Source organism: Rhinopithecus roxellana, chromosome 19 (assembly GCF_007565055.1).
Source record: "Rhinopithecus roxellana isolate Shanxi Qingling chromosome 19, ASM756505v1, whole genome shotgun sequence".
NCBI classification, from domain to species: Eukaryota; Metazoa; Chordata; class Mammalia; order Primates; family Cercopithecidae; genus Rhinopithecus; species Rhinopithecus roxellana.
The window spans coordinates 56,656,249-56,676,816 of NC_044567.1; the positions used below are offsets into that span (position 1 = coordinate 56,656,249).

The 20,568-nt window shown below is 46.1% G+C and overlaps 1 protein-coding gene across 3 annotated transcripts in view; it reads left to right on the forward strand.

The window, feature by feature from the left end:
- The window catches only part of VPS53 (VPS53 subunit of GARP complex), a 168,820-nt gene that overhangs the window by 128,462 nt on the left and 19,790 nt on the right, over window positions 1–20,568 (forward strand). For all 3 annotated transcript variants that reach the window (XM_010373479.2, XM_030924066.1, XM_030924067.1), the window contains 3 exons: window positions 4,311–4,393; window positions 5,375–5,453; window positions 20,003–20,151. In XM_010373479.2, coding sequence (XP_010371781.2) covers window positions 4,311–4,393; window positions 5,375–5,453; window positions 20,003–20,151 — 311 coding nt within the window. The remainder of the gene's footprint in view (window positions 1–4,310; window positions 4,394–5,374; window positions 5,454–20,002; window positions 20,152–20,568) is intronic.

Consider the following 20,568-nt stretch of genomic DNA (forward strand, 5'->3'; position numbering starts at 1 on the left):
TAGAAGTTCTAGAAATAAGTTGAAGACCATTTTGATGACTGATGATACAAGTAGCCAATTATTTTTTATTTAGTGAAAATTGTTTTTATTGATTATAAAAGTAATACATTCGTAGCACCTTTATTGTGATCTCTAAATACAGTTTTTCACTAAAAGAAACCAGGGATTCCTGGAGAAAAATTCCAGGTCAAGGGCATGAAATGTACAAGATGAACCTAGAACATCATGTTATACAAAAAGCAAGAAAAAATCAAAGACTATTTGTGTCATCTCAAGAGAACCCAGGGAGATATAGTGGGTTGAAGTGTCCCCCCAACCCCAGAACATGTCCAAGTCCTAGACCTTGGGACCAGGAAATGTGACCTTATTGTGGTAAATGTAATTAGGTATCTCAAGATGAGCTGGTCCTGGATTTAGGGTTGGGGGGGCCCTTACCTAATGACTGTTGTCCTTAGAAAGGAGAGAGGGAGATTGAACACACAGGGATACAGGGAAGAAGGCCGTGGGAAGGAGGCAGAGGCTGGAGTCAGACTCTACAAGCCAAGGAGCATCAAGGATTGTCATCAAACCCCCGAAGCTAGAAGAGGGATGGGAGCAGTTTCTTCTCAGCCTCCAGAAGAGGGGGGCGCAGCGGCTCACACCTATAATCCCAGCACTTTGGGAGGCCGAGGAGGGTGGATCACTTGAGGTCAGGAGTTTAGGAACAGCCTGGCCAACATGGCAAAACCCCGTCTCTACTAAAAGAATACAACGATTAGCCGGGTGTGGTGGCGCCTCACTTGGCAGTCTGCTTCCCCAACCTCAAGTCCCCACTTCAGTATCGCCTCCTCAGAGAGCCCTTCCTTGGTCACCCCCCTTCAGCAGAGAGCCCCTCCTTGACCACCCCTCTTCAGTAGGCAACTCCCTTATTCCAGCATTGCCAAATTTGTTTCTTTCCTAACACCACAAAACTGAAGTTACATCTCGGCTGGCTTACTTCCTTATTATCTGGCTCCCCCATTAGTTTTAAGTTCCGTGCCAGAAAGAGTCTACTCTGTTCATCTCTGTTCATTAGCACCAAATACGATGCCTGGTACGTAATAAGTGCTTAATGAAGATCTCTTGGAGGAAGAAATAACCCACTCCTGAGATAATGGCATTAATCCATGATGAGACCGGAGCCCTCATGACCTAATACCTCTCAACATTGTGGCATTGGGGGTTAAGTTTCTAACACATAAACGTTGGAGAACACAAACCATAGAATGATGTTATAAATTGCTATTGTAAATAGTTTTTTTTTTTTTTTAAACTACACTTTTCAGGATATTTTTAGATTTATAGAAAAATTGCAGAGATCATTTGCATGGTTCCCATATACCACTTACCCAGTTTCCCATATTATTAACATTAATATGAAAAATTTGTTACAATTAATGAATCAATAATGATATATTTTGGCATTGCTTTTAAATTTTATTTTCCAATTCCTTGTTGCTCACGTTCTTTTTGTTTAATATGGGGCTTCAATCTGTTGCCCAAGCTGGAGTGCGGTGGTGTGATCACAGCTCACAGCAGCCTGGAATGAAAGCGATTCTCCCCTCAGCCTCCCAAGTGGCTGGGGCTACATGGGGACTTCAGGCACCTGCCATCATGCCGGCCAATAGTTTTTATTTTTGTGGAGATAGGATCTCACTATGTTGCTCAGGCTGATCTTGAACTCCTGGGCTCAAGTGATCCTCCTGCCTCAGCCCCCACAGTGTTGGGATTACCGGCTGTACCACTGGGCCCGGCCTGCTCAGATTATTGAGTCTCTGGTTTCTTCTTCCCTTTCTCTTTGCCTCCTGCAGTCTCCTCTTTGAGAAACTGGGTTGTTTGCCCTGTAGATTTTTCCAAGGTTTGGATTTGGCTGATTGCACCCACAAGTATTAATGACCATTTTACTTTGTCTCTTGTATTTCCCATAAATTGGTAGTTAGATGTAGAAGCCTGAACTGATTCAGGTTCTTTTTTACAGAAAACTACGTCATAGTGATGTTTTGTGTGTCTGCCGTCAAGATACACAGTGCTTGGGTGCTCTTTGTGTGATGTCAGCAGCCACTGATGCTCAAAGCCCAGATTCTTTACTCCATTAGGAGGTAGAAAGAATGATACTCTGGCTGGGCGCGGGGGCTCACGCCTGTAATCCCAGCACTCTGGGAGGCTGAGGTGAGCAGATCACCTGAGGTCAGGAGTTCGAGACCAGGCTGGCCAACATAGTGAAACCCCGTCTCTACTAAAAATACAAAACTTAGGGCCGGGTGCGGTGGCTCATGCCTGTAATCCCAGCACTTTGGGAGGCCAGAGGCAGGTGGATCATGAGGTCAGAAGTTCAAGACCAGCATGGCCAACATGTGGCCAAAAAGTGAGGAGCGTGGAGAGCTTAGAAGGTGGGGGTGCAGCAAAGCAAGGGAGTGGGTCAGCAGGGCTGAGCAGGGCACGTTTCAGGGAGAGGAAGAAGGAAGTGTGAAGTATGAAGGTCCTGAGGGCGAAGGACCCTGGTGTCTCCCAGAAATTTAAAAGGCCAGTGTAACTGAAGCCTAGCAGGCAAGGTGGAAAGTAGCAAGACAGGGCCAGAAAGCTGGGCAGGACCCAGTTCATGGTTAGGAATTTGGATTTTATTTTCAGTGTCATAGGAAGAGCCTGCTGAAGAGTTTAAGCATGATAAGCCTGTGCCATAATTTGTTTTATCCCTTGTAAATGCACATGTAGATTGTTTCCAGCTTTATGAGGACAGTATTGATCTGTTTTGTTCACTGAATAACTCTCTTATTCTGTTACACAGCCTGAACAAAGAAGGCTTTCAGTAAATATTGGTTGAATTAATGAATGCTGCAAAAAATACTTGTGTATCTTTATCCGTTATTCTCCTTATTTCATTGAAATACATTTCTAGCTGTGAAATTGCTGGTTTAGGCAATATGTGTATTTAAATTTTTGCTTTTTGAATAAATTGCCTTCCAAAAAGGTTATACTAATTTATGCACCCCAATAACATTTTCAAATTTAAGACAAAACATTGGTTATTCTGGCTGGGCGCGGTGGCTCACGCCTGTAATCCCAGCTGTAGTCCCAGCTACTCAACACCTTGGGACTCGGAGATGGGTGGATCACCTGAGGTCAGGAGTTCAAGACCAGCCTGGCTGATATGGTGAAACCCCATCTCTACTAAAAATACGAAATTAGCTGGGCGTGGTGACACACACCTGTAGTCACAGCTACTCAGGAGGCTGAGGCAGGAGAATCGCTTGAACGCTGGAGGCGGAGGTTGCAGTGACCTGAGATTGCGCCATTGTACTCCAGCCTGGGCAACAAGAGTGAAACTCCGTCTCAAAAAAAAAAAGAAGGGTAAAACATTAGCTATTCTTAGAGTTTGCGTAATAGGTTTACAGTGCTAGATGAATCAACTCCCAGGGATATTTCCAAGTATTTACGAGTCCTGGTCCCGTTATTTTTCTTTGAGCTCCAGGAACATGTTGATTGTTTCTGTTCCTGGCTGTTGGCTGATGACAGCAGGGACCGCATTTCTTTTGTTTACCGCTGTATCCCCAATGCCTTAATGAGGCGATTGGCCCATCGTAGCATTCACTGCCTATTTTAGCTGGTTTTACTGCTACTCACCACCAAAGATTTCCAGTCTGGGTGGGCAAGTTCATGGGGCAGGGAGCATCTTAAAATCAGGTTCTTTTCAGAATGAATTGATGGGAATTGTCGATGTGTCATAAGAAAGAAGCACAGCACAGTGCTAAAGGGCACAGGCTCTGGAGGGAGTTTGATTCCTGGCCCTACCGCTTCTATCTTGGGTGGGCCCCCACGCTCTTTTTCTGATCTGTAAAATGAGGATGATAACAGTAGAATCTTCCTCATAAGGTTATAAGATTGGCCAGGCACGGTGGCTCACACCTGTAATCCCAGCACTTTGGGAGGCCGAGACGGGCGGATCACCTGAGGTTGGGAGTTTGAGACCATCCTGACCAACATGGAGAAATCCCTGTCTCTACTAAAAATACAAAATTAGCCGGGCGTGGTGGCGCACGCCTGTACTTCCAGCTACTCGGGAGGCCGAGGCAGGAGAATCGCTTGAACCCGGGAGGCGGAGGCTGCAGGGAGTCAAGGTTGCACCACTGCACTCCAGCCTTGCTCCACAAGAGTGAGACTCCGTCTCAAAAGAAAAAAAAAAGCGTCTGGAATTATGCCTGAATCATCAAACTCAGTAAATGTTAACTATTATTATGATGCTACTTCTTTGGATAATCATTGACCATGCATCTGTTTCCCCTATTTTGCAACAGCTAGAAGAAAAACTCAAAGAAAAAGTGGATGTAAGTCTGATTGAACGAATCAATCTGACTGGAGAGATGGACACATTCAGCACGTACGTACCTCGCACATGCTTGCTGCCTGTCCTCTCTGTTACACAGCAGCGTTCAGCATGTATATACCTCGCACACTTGCTCACTGCCTGTCCTCTCTCTGTTACACAGCAGTGTTGAGCACGTATGTACCTCGCACACACTTGCTTGCTGCCTGTCCTTTCTCTGTTACACAGCAGTGTGCCTCAGGCTGTTGGCTTTAGTCACTGCAGAACCTAAGGTTTCTGTTGGGTCAGAATGAGTCCCTACTGGCCACTAAGAAGCAGCTTCAGAACTGGGCTGCCATTTTACCTCCTCAAATGCAGTTGCTCTTTTAGCTTATGGGGTCTTTATTGTCTCACTGTGAAGAATAACCACAGAGAAGACATTCTCCCTTGGCCATCCCTGATGTGCCCCCACCTAAACCCACAGAAGGCCAGGCCTACCTTCAGTGTTTTAAAGTGTAAAGTATAAATGGCTTGAATTTAGCCACTGAGAGAATAAGAGTGTGGGGTGGCAGGGGAGGTCCACCTTCTTTCCCTGTTAGGACCTTGTGGCACTTTAGTTTTGGTCCATTTCTGCTCCACTGCCATTAAATGAGACAGGCACGGACAGACCGCAGCTTTCACATCAGCCGCTTATTGAGGAAAAATCAAAATTCTCTTCTTAGTTTATTTCTTCCACTTCTCTTAACTTTATTTTCTTCAGTTCTGACTTAAACATTTTTGGGAAGCAGGTTCTTTTGTAGGAAGATGGGAACAGGAATACTGGGGTGGTGATTAGGGAGATGGGCCGTGGGGTTCTGTGTCCTGACTGGGTGAGGATATAGCCGGGTAAAACCAGGACGTGAAGAAAGAGCCAAGCTGCTCTTCCGCTGTCATTGATTGAAGCTCAAACTTTGCCGATGAAATGATGAATCTGAGTTTGACACAGAGGCCTGAGTGTCAGTCATTCAGACGGCCGTTGTTTGAAGGAGTGACCACAGTGATTTCTTTGATTTGCAGCGTCATCTCCAGCAGTATTCAGCTGCTGGTTCAGGATCTGGATGCCGCCTGTGATCCTGCCCTGACGGCCATGAGCAAGGTAAGGTCGTGGGAAATGGCGTCTTACAAACTAGCGAGAGCAGCCCCAGGTGGCGTCGACTGTCTGTGGCTTCTCCAGGCTCATCGGAGCTTAAAGGACCAGCTGAGAGGAGAACGGCCCCGGAGTTCGTGAGAGCACTCCGTGTGTGTTGCACCCGGGTCGGGTCAGTTGCTTGTCCTTTTAGAGACAGAGCATCACACAGTATTGGAGGATGGCAAAAAAAAAAAAAAAAAAGACAAAGTAAATGTGTTTGATGAGTCTAAAGGAGATGTTGTCTGTGGTTTATATTTTTTAGAGAGAAAGTCTCTCTCTGTCACTCAGGCTGGAGTGCAGTGGTGCCATCATGGCTCCCTGCAGCCTCGACCCTCTGGGCTCATCTGTCCTCCTGCCACAGCCTCCCAAGTAGCTGAGACCACAGGCGCTTGCCACTGCATCCAACTACTTTTTAAATGTTTTGTAAAGCTAAGAGCCTTGCTGTGTTGCCCAGACTGGTCTTGAACTCCTTGCGTCAAGCAGTCTTCCCACCGAGGCCTCACAAAGTGGTGGGATTACAGGCATTAGCTATTGCGCCCAGCTGAGATGGATCATTTTTAATTACCTAGCGCTCCCTCATGTTCCTATTTTTGGCTTTTATGTGCCTATGCCTTTTCTTCCCAAATGAATGTCGGTTCCATAAGTGCACAGACCATGTCTTTCACCCCTCTTTTATCTCTCATATAGTCTTGAATATGGGAGATTCATTTTTGTTAATTAAAACTGAATCAGCCATGTTCCTTTGTTTACGTATTGTCTTTGATTAGTATCTGACACATGCTAAAAACCTTGGTGTGGTCTCACCAGAATGGGTGTTCTCGTTCGTGCTTGAAGCAGTAACTTCTGACTCACTCTTCATTCTTGCCCACTGAGCGGTTTTTCCGACTCGTTCTGAGCTCTGGTGCCAATGCAAGAGTCCTTGATGAGGCTGTGAACTCTGGTTTTCTCATATCGTGGTGGCCCATCAGTCAGCCCTTGGCCCTCAAGTCCCTCCTTTGGCACTTACCGAGCACTACCTCATGTTCCTATTTTTGGCTTTTATGTGCCTATGCCTTTTTTCCCAAATGAAGTCAGTTCCGTAAGTGCACAGACCATGTCTTTCACCCCTCTTTTGTCTCTCATGTAGCCTTGAATATGGGAGATTCATTTGTGTTAATTAAGTTGGAAATGGGTCTTTGTTATGCTAAACCCAAGGAACATGAAGCTGCAACTCTAGAACTTTGCTGAGCAGGGATTGGTAAACTAGAGCTTGGGAACCAAATCTGGCCCACTGCTTGTTTTTGAAAATAAAGTTTTATTGGAACACAGCCACGTTCCTTTATTTACGTATCCTCTGTAGCTGCCTTTTTGCAATATGGTGGTAGAATTGAGTCATTGCAACAGAGACTAGCCCACAAAGCTAAAAAAATTTAATATTTACTCTCTGACCCTTTATAGAAAAAGTTTGCCAGTGTCTGCTCTAGAGTCCTAGGCTCTTGTAGCAAATTCTGGAGAAGTGATTTCTCTGGGTTATACTGGCCAGTACCAGAGGGCAGTGAGAGGAGCACTAACTTTGGAGTCAGACAGGACTAACTCCTCCAGGGTTTCCTTTGGGGGTCTTGAGCAGACTTGAGCAGAGGATTCACCTGTCTGGGCCAACGTGACGTCATCTGGGCCCACCTACCCCAAGCGAACTGTGGATCTCTGCATCCCAGCATTGCTGTGAGGATGAAACATGGAACACATGGGTCTAGTGCTGGGCACATAGTAAATACTCATGAAATGTGAGTTCCCTCTCCCTCTTGTCAGGAGGAGTGACCATGTCACAAGGTTGTGTAAGCAGACATTTGGTCTGAATTTGGTTTTGCAGCAGATTGTAAATATTTAATAAAAATAAGATTAAAACCAAAATGTAGGCTTTGGGGTTTTATGAACTGAAGTGGCAAGTCCTAGAATAGCTGACGTCACAGTTTTATTCAGAAAGCGCATCTTTTTCACGAGTCCGGTGCTAACAGGCACGTTCGGCATCCTGGGCGTTCACAGGAGGACGCTCTGGGCAGGCGGACGGGGGCCGGTCCGGGGGACGCTCGGGGCAGGTGGACGGGGGCCGGTCCAGAGGCTTAGAGGAGTTCGTTTTGCAGGCTCTGCTTATCCCCTCCTGCTGGTGAGCGTTCCCCACGTCCTGAGTGTGATCTGTCCCAGCTGCTGTCTCTCCTGAACTGCACACACTTTAGGTCGGAATGCAGCTGGTGAAAGCATTTTCACATTTACCAAAGGAAGGGTGGATTTTTTTTTTTTTTCGATAAAATCACAGTTGGAAGGGGTTTAACACTGCAGGTGTTGCTTATACCAACTGTCGGTTGGTTCTGCGGATTTCCCTCAAACCCTGCCCCGTCCCACCCTCTACTTCTCCCCGTGCCCACACCAGCAAATATTCACAGAGACCGTGCCTCCAGAGTCCTTTGTTTATACCATAGGAAAACCACAGACTTGGGAATGCAGCAGCTGGGAGGCCATTACTTTTTGTCTGAGTCTTCTGGAGTTGTAGCAAAATAAAATCCATGTGATAGAAGTAAACAAGCCAAGTGGTCACAAATTGATTCAACACACATTCTGTGCTCTTTATGCCTGCATCCTGTGTTGTGTAGTTTCTTCTAGGATTTTAAAAAACTTCTGTGATAATGGTTGTTTCTGTCTCTGATTCTGTCATTTTTGCCGCTGGTTGGACAGTTCAATTCAGACCCTGCCCAGCACAGTGCTGGGAGCTGCGAGGCTCAGAAAGGTGTAAACCTTTGGCTAAGGTGTTTAGATTCCAGGAGCTGAGGGCAAGAGATGTGTAAGATGACAGCAACACCCAGTAACTTTAATAAAAGAGATGAGGAAATCAGTGCCAGAAGAAAAATACAAAATACACCCTCTTTAAAGAGGGAGGAGTTCATATCCAGGTGGGGAGGCAAGGAAGGCCCTCGTAAGGAAGTGGTGTTGGAAACAGATCAGGGTGAAGTTCTGAATGAATTTGTGATTAGGAGGGCAGTTCAAACAGGGTGAAAACGTAAGTAAAGTTTTGTGAGGTGAGGAAGCTGAAGAGTTTGGTTGAAACTGCCACTCTCATTCAGCATCCCAGGGTCTCCTCAGGCTACTCCCGTACTTGGACTGACAGAGTTAAGATTAGAAACGAGACTGCCCTCAAGGAGTCTGTACCCCGCTGGCAAGAAAACTGAGAAGAACCAGTACTGTAAATAAATGTATCTTATAAATGTCAGAAGGACTGTTGACTTGCCAAAATGGAGTGTAGTCACTGGATGATTCTGAGTTGACGGAAGGAGCTTTCCTTGACAAGATGGATTGAGCCAGGCAACTTGGTTAAGTCATTCTCCTGGGAGACTTCATTCTCATGGAAGGCACCTCGTGGCCTCCTCCGTGGTTGGCATATAGAGCTTTCATTATCTGTGTCCTCACGCCACTGCTAGATCGGTTTCTGCCGCTCCCTCCAGACCATGTGCCCTGTTCTCCAGCCACAGCCATGTTTACTTCCCTGAATGCACATTGCTCTTGTGTGGCTTCCATGCCTTTTCTCATTTTATTCTTTCTGCCCAGAATTTTCTTCCTGCTGTCATCTGCCCAAGGAGCACATCCTTTAAGATCGAGTTCAAATGTCTGTCCCCGTTTAAAAACCTGAGGTATAATTCACATACCATAGAATTCACCCTTTTAAAGTGTACAGTTGGCCAGGTGCAGTAGCTCATGCCTGTAATCCCAGCACCTTGGGAGGCTGAGGAGGGCAAATCATTTGAGGTCAGGAGTTGGAGACCAGCCTGGCCAGCATGGTGAGACCCCGTCTCTACTAAAAATACAAAAAACTTGCTGAACGTGATGATTCACACCTATAGTCCCAGCTACTCAGGAGGCTGAGGTAGGAGAATCACTTGAACCTGGCAGGTGGAGGTTGCAGTGAGCTCAGATCGCACCACTGCTCTCCAGCCTGGGCGACAGAGCGAGATTCTATCTTACAAATAAATAAAGTGTACAATTTAGTTGTTTTTAGTATATTCACAGTGTCATGAAACCACCACCACCATCTAATTCCAGAACATCTTCATCACCCCCAAAAGAAACCCCGTACCTCTCAGCAGTCATTCTCCATTCCGCTGACAACCATTAGCCTACTTTCTGTCTCTGTAGATTTGCCCCTCCTGACATTTCGCATACATAGAATCACATGGCGTGTGGCACATCTTGCGCCTGGCTCTCTTCACTTAGCGTCGTGTTTTCAGGGCATGTTCATGGTGGGGCATGTGTCAGCACTCCATTCCTTTTTGTGGCTGAGTGACATTCCATTGTGTGGATAGACCACATTGTGTTTATTCATTCATCTGTCGGATGTTTGAGTTATTTCTACTTTCTAATTTTGAATATTGCTGTGAACATTCATGTACAGGTTTTCGTATAAACATGTTTTCAGTTCTCTTCAATATGTACCCAAAGGCCGGGCGTGGTGACTCAAGCCTGTAATCCCAGCACGTTGGGAGGCCGAGACGGCCGGATCATCCGAGGTCAGGAGTTCAAGAGCAGCCTGGCCAACACGGCGAAACCCTGTCTCTATGAAAAATACAAAAATTATCCGGGTGTGGTAGCGCGCACCTGTAACCCCAGCTACTTGGGAGGCTGAGACAGGAGAATGGCTTGAACCTGGGAGGCAGAGGTTGCAGTGAGCCAAGATCTCACCACTGCACTCCAGCCTGGGTGACAGAGGGAGACTCTGTCTCAATAAATAAATAAATAAATAAATAAATAAATAAATAAATAAATAAATAAATAAAAATAAATAAAGTACCTAAGGAATGGAACCGAAAGAGCCGCGTGGTCAATTTGTGTTTAACGTTTTGAGAAACTGCCAAACTCTTTTCTAAAGTGACTGTGCCATTGTATATTTCCACCAGCAAAGTGTAAGGGACTCAGTTTCTCCACGTCTTCCCCCACACTTGTTTTCCTTTTTTATTATAGCCATTTTTGTGGGTGTGAAGTGCTATCTCCTTGTGATTTCAGTTTGCATTTCTCCCATGACTAACATGCTGGTCACCTTCTCAGGTGCTTACTGGTGATTTGTAAGTTCTCTTCAAACAAATGACAATTAAATGTTTTGCCTATTTTAAAATTGGGTTGTCTTTCTGTTGTTGAATTGTAAAAGTTATTTTTATATCTGGATACTAGACTCTTTATCAGATATGAAATTTGTAAATATTCTCTCACATTCTGTGGCTGGGTTGTCTTTTCACTTTCTTGATAATGGCTTTGATTTTCTGAAGTCTGGTATGTCGTGTGTATGTGTGTTTGTGTGTGTGTGTGTGTGTGAGAGAGATATCTAAGATACCATTGCCTGATCCAAAATCATAAAGATTTACTCTGTGGTTTCTTCTAAGAATTTTAGTTTTAGTTCTTAAATTTAGGTCTTCACAAAAAAGAAAAAAACAAAAGAAAAAATGTAGATCTTCAATCCATTTTGAGTTAATTTTTGTATATGGTGTGAGGCAAAGATTCAGCAGCATTCTTTTGCTGAAAGATACTCAGCTTTCCCAGCACCATTTGTTGAAAAGACTATTCTTTTCACGTTGGATGGTCTTGACACCCTCATAAAAAAATCAGTTAACCATAGACGTGTGGGATTATTTCTGGGGTCTCAGTTCTATTCCATCCATCTGTATGTCTGTCCTCAGCATCTGTATGTCCATCTTCAGGCCAGTACCACACTGTTCGGCTATAATCGCTTTGTAGTAATCTTTGAAATCAAGAAGTATGAGTCTTCCAACTTTGTTCTTTGTCAACGCTGTTTTGGCTCTTCTAGGTCCCTTACGATGTCAGCATTTCTTGCCTCAGCCAGAGCTTTCCTCTTTCTGCTTCAAGACACCACAGTACCTAGACTACCTTTCTGCTTTGTTATATGATCATTTTTATGTCTTTGTCTTCCCTATTAAACTTTGAGCAACTTGAGGGCTGTGTCTTATTCATTTTGGAAACCCGTGGCATAGCACAGTACTTGCTTAACTGTGGTATTCCCTGAATGACTTTGAAGGTAAAGAGGCGGTGGGGTGGGGGACGGAAGAGAAAGAACTGAAGGACCACAAACACCCTTTTGACCAAAGATGGGTAAACAAGTAAGACATAGATAGAACTCTGCGGAGCAGACGTAGCCAGGTGGAGCTGGTCGGTGTAGAGTGGGAAACTTGGACATCTTTGTGGGAGACGGTGGGGTCATGGAATCCTGGAAACCTTCAGGTCCATAGCTAGTGCTGTTGAGGATGGAGTGATGCTCCTCGATGGCACCTAATAGCAGAAGGGCTTCTGACTTCAGCAGGTGGCATCCTGGAGCCAATTGAAGAGATGTCAGAATGAAGGACTAATTTTCTTGATTTTTAGTAAAGATGAGGTCTTGCTGTGTTGCCCAGGCCAGTCTCAAACTCCTGAGCTCTATTGATCTTCCCACCTCGGCCTCCCAAAATGCTGGGATTACAGGGCATGAGCCACTGTGCCTGGCCTTATTGCTTATTTTCTTAGATAACCTCTATGAGTTGATAATAAGTTACTATTTGCTGAGCACTTACCAGGAATTAGAACCCAATTAATTTCATTCTAACAATAAATTCATAAGATGGCTATGGTATTTCTGCTTTTCACAGATAAAGAAGCTGAAACACAGAGACATTAAATCACCTGCTCCAGATCTTTTAGCTACTCGGGAGGCTACGGTGGGAGGATCACTTGAGCCAGAGAGGCAGAGGTTGCAGTGAGCCGTGATCACGCCACCACACTGTCTCTCTATGTAGGATTGTGCCACGCCATACACAGAGAGAGAGTAAGTCTTTTTGGCAAATGTGGCAACTGAGGCAAAATCAGCTTAAGTAACCTGCCTAAACGTGGAAGAGCCTCGGCCTCCCAAACTGCTGTGATTACAGGCATGTTGCCATCGCGCCCGGCCTGATATTTTTGAAAAAAAGAATAAAATTTAAATCACCATAATTTCAATTAGTTGATACATTTCTGTCAGTGTGTGCCCAGTCCTGGTGGGTCCACATGAGTGTTCGTGCTGATATAAGTATGAGTTCTTCAAGCATTCACCATCATCATGGTGTACATTCGTCTCCAGCTTTTCTTGATCTGACACCAGGACTTTTCTACAGAGGAGAAAATGTGTTGAGCAGCCGCCCCACATATTCCAATCTGCGGTGAATATTTTTCCCTGAAAACTAATGAACTTTCCTTCTGGTATCTTCTTTCCTTCCTCCCTTCACTCCCCCCTCCTTATGCCCCCTCCCTCCCTCCCTCCTTCCCCCCTCCCCTCCCCTCCCTCCATCCCTTCCCCCTCCCCTCCCTCCCTCCTTCCCCCTCCCCCCTCATTCCCCCCTCCCCTCCCTCCCTCATTCCCCCCTCCCCTCCCTCCCTCCTTCCCCCCTCCCCTACCCTCCCTCCATCCCTTCCCCCTCCCCTCCCCTCCCCTCCCTTCCCTTCCCATTATGCCCAAAGCCATATAGCTTATAACAGTGAAGCTAGAAGTAAAACTAGTTCTCCTGATTCTGGAAAAAGTAGTTATTTGGAGTGTTCTGGTGGAAATAAAAAGGATTCTATCTTCTAGATTTAAATCCTACAAATCCTTAGAAATGAGTATGTCTGGTTATGCCCCTGTATGTAGGATAGAGAGCCGTGGGCTTCGAGCAGGGGCTGCTGGTCCCACGGTCCCCTCCTCTCTCCAGGCCGTTTCCTAGGGCTGCTCACATCACTCAGTTGAGTAATCCAAGTCTCTGTTCAGAAGCAAACACACTTAGTGTTTTGCCCATTAATGGTAGTTTTAGGAAAAAACAGAAACTGAATAAATTAAATTTTCTTACAGTCTGGCACATAATTTATATTAGGTTTCAGGATTGTGAACATGTATCCATTTAGGAGGCTGCGTTACAATCCCCCAAAGACATTTTGAAACAGAAGAGTTCTCAAGTCTGTTCTCATTTTCCTCAGTCATTACAATGCAGATCTGTTTCAGAAGTCCCAGGGAAAGCCATGGCTAAGAAATCCTCAAGTTCACTGCTACGTAGAATCAAGACAAGTCTATTCTCATTTCCATTTTCCTCAGTCATTAAAACGCACATCTGCTTCAGAAGACCCATAGAAAGCCACAGCTAAGAAACCCTCAAGTTCTACCTAGAATCAAGATACAACTTTCTTTTTCATAAAAAAGATTTTTCCCATTATGATAAAACTAAATCACTTCCATTTTAGAAAAATGCAGTTTTTTTGTTTGTTTGTTTGTTTGACAATCTCGCTCTGTCCCCCAGGCTGGAGTGCAGTGGCGCGATTTGTGCTCATGGCAACCTCTCCCTCCTGGGTTCAAGCAATTCTCCTGCCTCAGCCTCCCTAGTAGCTGGGATTACAGGCACCTGCCACCACACGCGGCTAATTTTTGTATTTTTGGTAGAGACGGGGTTTCATGGTGTTGGCCAGGCTGATCTCGAATTCCTGGCCTCAAATGATCTGCCCGCCTCGGCCTCCCAAACTGTTGGGATTACAGGCATGTTGCCATCACGCCCGGCCAGATTTTTTGAAAAAAAGAATAAAATTTAAATCCCCATAATTTCAGTTAATTGGTACATTTCTGAATTGATAATTATCGGTTATCTAAATTTAGTGATTTTTAGTGATAGTGCAAGTATTTATTCTTAAAATTGTAAGAGTAGCTAAAATTTACTGTGGAATTAATACGTGTTGTGAGACACAGTGTTAAGAGCATTCCGTGCATTATCTTTCAATAATAGATTATAGATGTTACCATCATCCCAGTTTTACAGATGAGAAAACTGAGGCTCAGAGAAATTAGGTGACTTGTCCGGGTCACCCCTTTAGAAGGCTGCACAGTGTCAGAACTCAGACTGGCTGACTCAATTTCAGCATGTTGAGTACCATCTTAATGACCTTTCCTGCTAACTTAGCAGTTGTGCTTCCTTAGGCAGATCACTCGCTGTCCTCAAGCCTGTCTCATCCTCATTTATTATCACTCACAAAGAAGAGTAATAATACCTCTTCACTACATCATTCATTCATCAGGCAGCAAGTTCATGTGGAAATGTCAGGCACAGCGCCTGGTACGTAGTAGATGCTTGATAAACGTTCCTTCAGCGCCGGGTGCGTAGTAGGTGCTTGATAAACATTCCTTCAGTGCCTGGTGCATAATAGGTGCTTGATAAAGGTTCCTTCAGTGCCCGGTGTGTGGTAGGTGCTTGATAAACGTTCCTTAAGCACTCGGTACGTAGTAGGTGCTTGATTAACGTTTCTTCAGTGCTGAGTGCGTAGTAGATGCTTGATAAACGTTCCTTCAACGCCGGGTGTGTATTAGGTGCTTGATTAATGTTCCTTAAGCGCCCGGTGCGTAGTAGGTGCTTGATAAACATTCCTTCAGTGCCGGGTGCATAGTAGGTGCTTTATTAGCATTCCTTCAGCGCCGGGTGCGTAGTGAGTGCTTGATTAACGTTCCTTAAGTGCCCGGTGCGTAGTAGGTGCTTAACGTTCCTTCAGCGCCGGGTGCATAGTAGGTGCTTTATTAACATTCCTTCAGCGCCGGGTGCGTAGTGGGTGCTTGATTAACGTTCCTTAAGTGCCCGGTGCGTAGTAGGTGCTTGATAAACGTTCCTTCAGCGCCGGGTGCATAGTAGGTGTTTTATTAACATTCCTTCAGCGCTGGGTGCGTAGTAGGCGCTTGATAAATGTTCCTTAAGCGCCGGGTGCGTAGTAGGTGCTTGATAAACGTTCCTTCAGCGCCGGGTGCATAGTAGGTGCTTTATTAACATTCCTTCAGCGCCTGGTGCGTAGTGGGTGCTTGATTAACGTTCCTTAAGTGCCCGGTGCGTAGTAGGTGCTTGATAAACGTTCCTTCAGCGCCGGGTGCATAGTAGGTGCTTTATTAACATTCCTTCAGCGCTGGGTGCGTAGTAGGCGCTTGATAAATGTTCCTTAAGCGCCGGGTGCGTAGTAGGTGCTTGATAAACGTTCCTTCAGTGCCGGGTGTGTAGTAGGTGCTTTATTAACATTCCTTCAGCACCAAGTACGTAGTAGATGCTTGATAAATGTTCCTTAAGCGCCCGGTGCGTAGTAGGTGCTTGATAAACGTTCCTTAAGCGCCCGGTGCGTAGTAGGTGCTTGATAAACGTTCCCTCGGTGCTGGGTGCATAGTAGATGCTTGATAAATGTTCCTCAGTGCCCGGTGTATAGTAGGTGCTTGATAAACGTTCCCTCAGTGCCAGGTGCATAGTAGCTGCTTGATAAACGTTCCTTCAGTGCCTGGTGCGTAGTAGATGCTCGATAAACATTCCTTAAGTGCCTGGTGCGTAGTAGGTGCTTGATAAACGTTCCCTCAGCGCCGGGTGCATAGTAGGTGCTTGATAAACGTTCCCTCAGCGCCCGGTGCATAGTAGGTGCTGGATAAACGTTCCTTCAGTGCCCCGTGCGTAATAGGTGCTTGATAAAGTTTTCCTCAGTGCCTGGTGTGTGGTAGGTGCTTGATAAAGGTTCCTTCACCTCTTTGGTCCCCACCCAGTGCTCGGTGCCGTGCTGCGCTTGCCAAAGGTACCTATAAATATATCTGATGCTGCGGGAGTGAAAGGAGCCCACCAGGCGTCAGAGTGAGAGTGAGCGTGTAGGTGCGTGCCTGAGTAAAGTCTACTGCTTTGAGGCCAGCACCCCTGCAGCCTCAATTATAATATGAGACTTCAGTTGCCTGAAATGCTCCCAGAGCCCAACTGACTGAGTCTATGCTCTGTGTCTCTCTAATCCAGTGAAGAAGTAGGAATTTAAGTATTCAGATTTTCAAAAAACCTCTTTCCAAGCTTCGTATGGCAATAGGAAAAAATGAGATCCATTGAAGCTAGTTGTGGAGCGCTGTTCTCTGATCCAAGTTCCTGCTACAGTAGGCTCTCTCTAGAAAGAGTGCTGGCCCCCCAGCCCCGTCGTGGAGTGTCACACAGAGCACACACTTCCTGCCCAGGCAGCAGAAGCCGGGCTCTGGGGACACTCTGGGCCCTGCAGTCTCTTCCTGTGGTGGTTAGACTGAGTCCCGGAGGTGCTCATCATTTTTATGTCTTCATACTGTCTTGTTTAGATAGTACCAGTTGAATGCTATTTGTATTCAATTCTACCCAAGCCCCCTAAACAAAAAACACAACAGGAAACAATTTTAAGTCTAGGGGGTGACTTATAAATGTCCAATGAAAAGTTTACCTGAAAAAGTTGAGGTCTTATTTCTACTGATGGCTTTTCATGTTTGTTCTTCCCACGCAAGGCACTGTTTCCTTTTTTGAAAGAGTTCTTTAGGCCGGGCGTGGTAGCTCACGCCTGTAATCTTAAGACTTTGGGAGGCTGAGGCAGGAGGATTGCTTGAACCAGGGAGTTCAAGACCAATCTGGGCAACACGGTGAGACCCCCTGTCTCTACAGAAAGTAAAAAAATAAAAATAAAAAAGTTTTTTTGTAATTAGCTGGGCATGGTAGTGTACACCTGTGGTCCCAGCTACTTGGGAGGCAGAGCTGGGAGGATTGCTGGAGCCCAGGAAGTCAAGGCTGCCATGAACTATGATTATACCACTGCACTCCAGCCTGGGCAACAGAGACTCTGTCTCAAAATAAAAAAAGAAAGAAAGAAAGAGTCCTTTGCTTGATCACTGTGTTTCATTAGCTTCTCCTTGAGAAACAGGCCTTACCTTGAACGAAGGCCTAGTTAAGTGCTTTTATTCTTTTTTGCAGGCAAAGGCGGTGGGGCGGGGGGTGGGGGTGGGTCCGGGGGGAAGTTGTCTAGCAAGCACCTTGGTGTGGGGTTTGGGCTTTGAATAGACCTGGTTGTCCCAGCTGTGAAATTTTGTGCAAGATACCAAATCTCTTTGAGCCTTTTTAATTTCCTCCTCTACAAGGTTGCTGTGAGAACGAAGTGAGATCATGTATGAATAGTAAATGAGATGATGTATGTTTAGGGCCGGGCACAGTGGCCTGCAAAGTTCGGTCTCAATGTAGCTGTCTCAGACAGTTCAGGTTATTGACCCAAACCTTCAGTTATCCATGGTGGATGACGGCGAGCATCAGCCGTCTGAGGCTGGAGTGCAGCGGTAGAATCGCAGCTCCCTGTAGCCTCAACCTTCTGGGCTCCAGTGACCCTCCGGCCTCAGCCTCCCTGGTAGCTGAGACTGTAGGCGTGTGCCACATATTTTAAAAATAAGGTCACCTTTTATTGTTTTCTAGTACTTTAAATCCCTTCTTGCTTCACTGAGCTGACTTAAGTTTAAAATCATGAATCCATTTGGCCTTTGCTAATACTTCTTTTAACTTGACCGATGGAGTCGTGACTGGCCAGAGTATTAAAGCAAATCAGCTCTTTCCACGTGTTTCCAAATGTGGGCACACACCGACCTGGCCAGTGATTATCGAGGAGCTAGGTGAGGAGCGTGTGGAATAACCCGTGGAAGTTGAAGAAATCCCGGCCCCTGCTCTGTCTTGCTTCAGAGTCACTTTGTAACTGGTGACAGAGCACGTCACCACCTCCTTTCATGGAGGACTGTCATGTTTCGATCATCGCTGATAAACTCTTTTGAGATTTTGAAATACACAAAGCTGCCAGCCTGGAAAGTAATAGTCATTTCTGTGGAAGAGCGTTGCGTCAGTGGGCTTTGGGGCGTCAAACCCTCCCAGGTCGCTGTGTCTCCCCAGAGCATTCTGCTCCGAGTCCTGCTGCAGAGCCCAGGAAACGCTGACAGCACCTAGATTTTGGCCTCACCCTATGAGCTCATTTAAAATCACCTAGGATGCTCGTTATTTGGATGGGTCAAATCTTCAGAATCAAATGGAAAAAGAAGCCTCTTGCGTAAGATAAAAGATCATGAGGAAAACATTTCACGTAACCAAAACATTAGAATATTAAGTCGGTTCATATTAGACCTTTCTACTGTTTCTTCATTGTTGGTTTCTGTTTTTTCCCAGTAATAAATTAGAGTTCTTTTTCCTGTGTGGAGCCTGGTTATGAAGCCTTGCATAAGACTCTTCATGTCTCTGGGCCTTGGTTTTCTTATCTGTGAAATGAAGGTGGAGGTCCCTTCCTGCTTTCCTGTGGTTCTGTGTGTACACATCCCTAAAGCTTTTAGAATACAAATATCCACTGATTTGAAAAAGCATTAGGAGTCATTTGAGCTTCCCACGGCTGGGGACTCATCCACGTGCGATGTGAATCTTTTAAACAAGCTCTCTCAGTATTGAATTTTTCCTTTCCCCAGGAGCTCTATAAAAATAGTGTTTTCTTGCCAGAGACACTGGGGCCTCAGAACTACTGACCTCCTTCTATGAACATATTATATGGTTTGTGTTTGGCTTAGGATCTCTTTAACAGACCGTCCAGCTCCACTGTGAGAGGCTGACTCAGCAGAACCCTCCAGACCATTCCCACTCTTCGGGATTAGCGTGCCCTTCCCTGCCAGCCTGGGACAGACTGGGAGCTGGTGCTGCGCCTGTCTCCTGCACACCACCTCGGGGGATGGCACACTGCAGCACTGCCTCCTTCTGTTCCCAGGTCTCAGTGCTGCCAAGTGCCACGTAGTCCAGGAATACAGCCAGTTTGCTGTAGGTGTCTTCCAGAGCCTGTTGTTAGAGCTCAGGTTGAAGCAGGTCTGTCACTTTTGTTCACAGCCTGTTCAGGGACCACCTTGGTGCTCTCAGCAGTGTTCTCCCCCTGCGCCTGACTCCTGCCCTGTTCCCCATGTCTCTGTCTTAGCCTCTGGTCCACCCGAGTGTTTGCCAGAGATTCTCTTTCCCTTCCCCTTACTGAAATCCTGACATGATCCCAGAGGTTTTAGGAGTGTAAGATTCTACACGCATACGTCTTCAAGTGTTTTATTATGGAAATTTTGGAATATATTCAAAAGTAGAGGAAACAATATGGTCAGCCTCATGTACCTGCCACTCAGTTTCACGATCTTATCTCATCTGCACCTCTTCCCAGTAACTTCATCCCCACACGTCACGTCATTTCTAGTTTTCTGTGTTAAAGAATCCCAAACTCCTCCCAGCTGACTGGAGAGAAAGGGGTCTGTGAATCCCCTCCAGGTTCCGTGTCATTTAGCCCAGCCGCCGCTCTCATCTCCCAGGCTGCCAGTCAGCTTGGGAGTGGGTGTTCCTCCCTGTCCTGCTGCAGTCCCCTACTGTGGGGCACTCGGCAGGAGAACAGGACCCTTTACGAGTGGGTAGCTTAGCTGGGAAGGGAAGGCTGTTTCAGGCATGGTGGGGACAAGGCAGGAAAAGGAAAGGCCCTGGGTCAACCTCACTGTCGGGTCCACTGGACACACTTGTTTTTGTCCTGAGTGTCAGTCCCTACGAACAAATAAGAAATTCCCCAGGACAAAAGCTCCTGATTCCTCTGATACCAAAGCTGTGACCTGATTTCCACTCCAGCCCCTCCCTTCCCCAGCAACAGGCGACACTGTTCTCCCGCGAGGGATTCAGCACCTCGTCCTTTCTCCCTTGCAGATGCAGTGGCAGAATGTGGAGCACGTTGGGGACCAGAGCCCCTACGTCACCTCTGTCATCCTGCACATCAAGCAGAACGTCCCCATCATCCGTGACAACCTGGCCTCCACACGCAAGTACTTCACTCAGTTCTGCATTAAATTTGCAAAGTGAGTCCTGGGCATTCTCATCTCTGGGCGCTTTTTTTTTTTTTTTAATAGACTTTATGTTTTAGAACAGTTTTAGGTTCACAGCCAAATTGAGCAGAAAGTTCAGAGCTTTCCCGTGTACGTGACCCCCACACATGCACAGTCTTCCCATCACCGACACCCCACACACAGAGTGGCACATTCGTTACAGTAGATGAACCTGCATCGACACGGCATTGTCACCCGGACTCCGTGACGTCGTGCTGGACCTTCCCTGGGTCTGGCCAAATGGACAGTAACGTGTGGCCGCCATTTCAGTGTCACACTCAACTGGGTTGTTTTTAAAACCATACTTCCCACCAGCATCCTCACAATTTGAGTGTCCGCACCATCCAGCTGGGGTTCTTTCTGGTGCCAGCAGTACTAATTTTAATACCA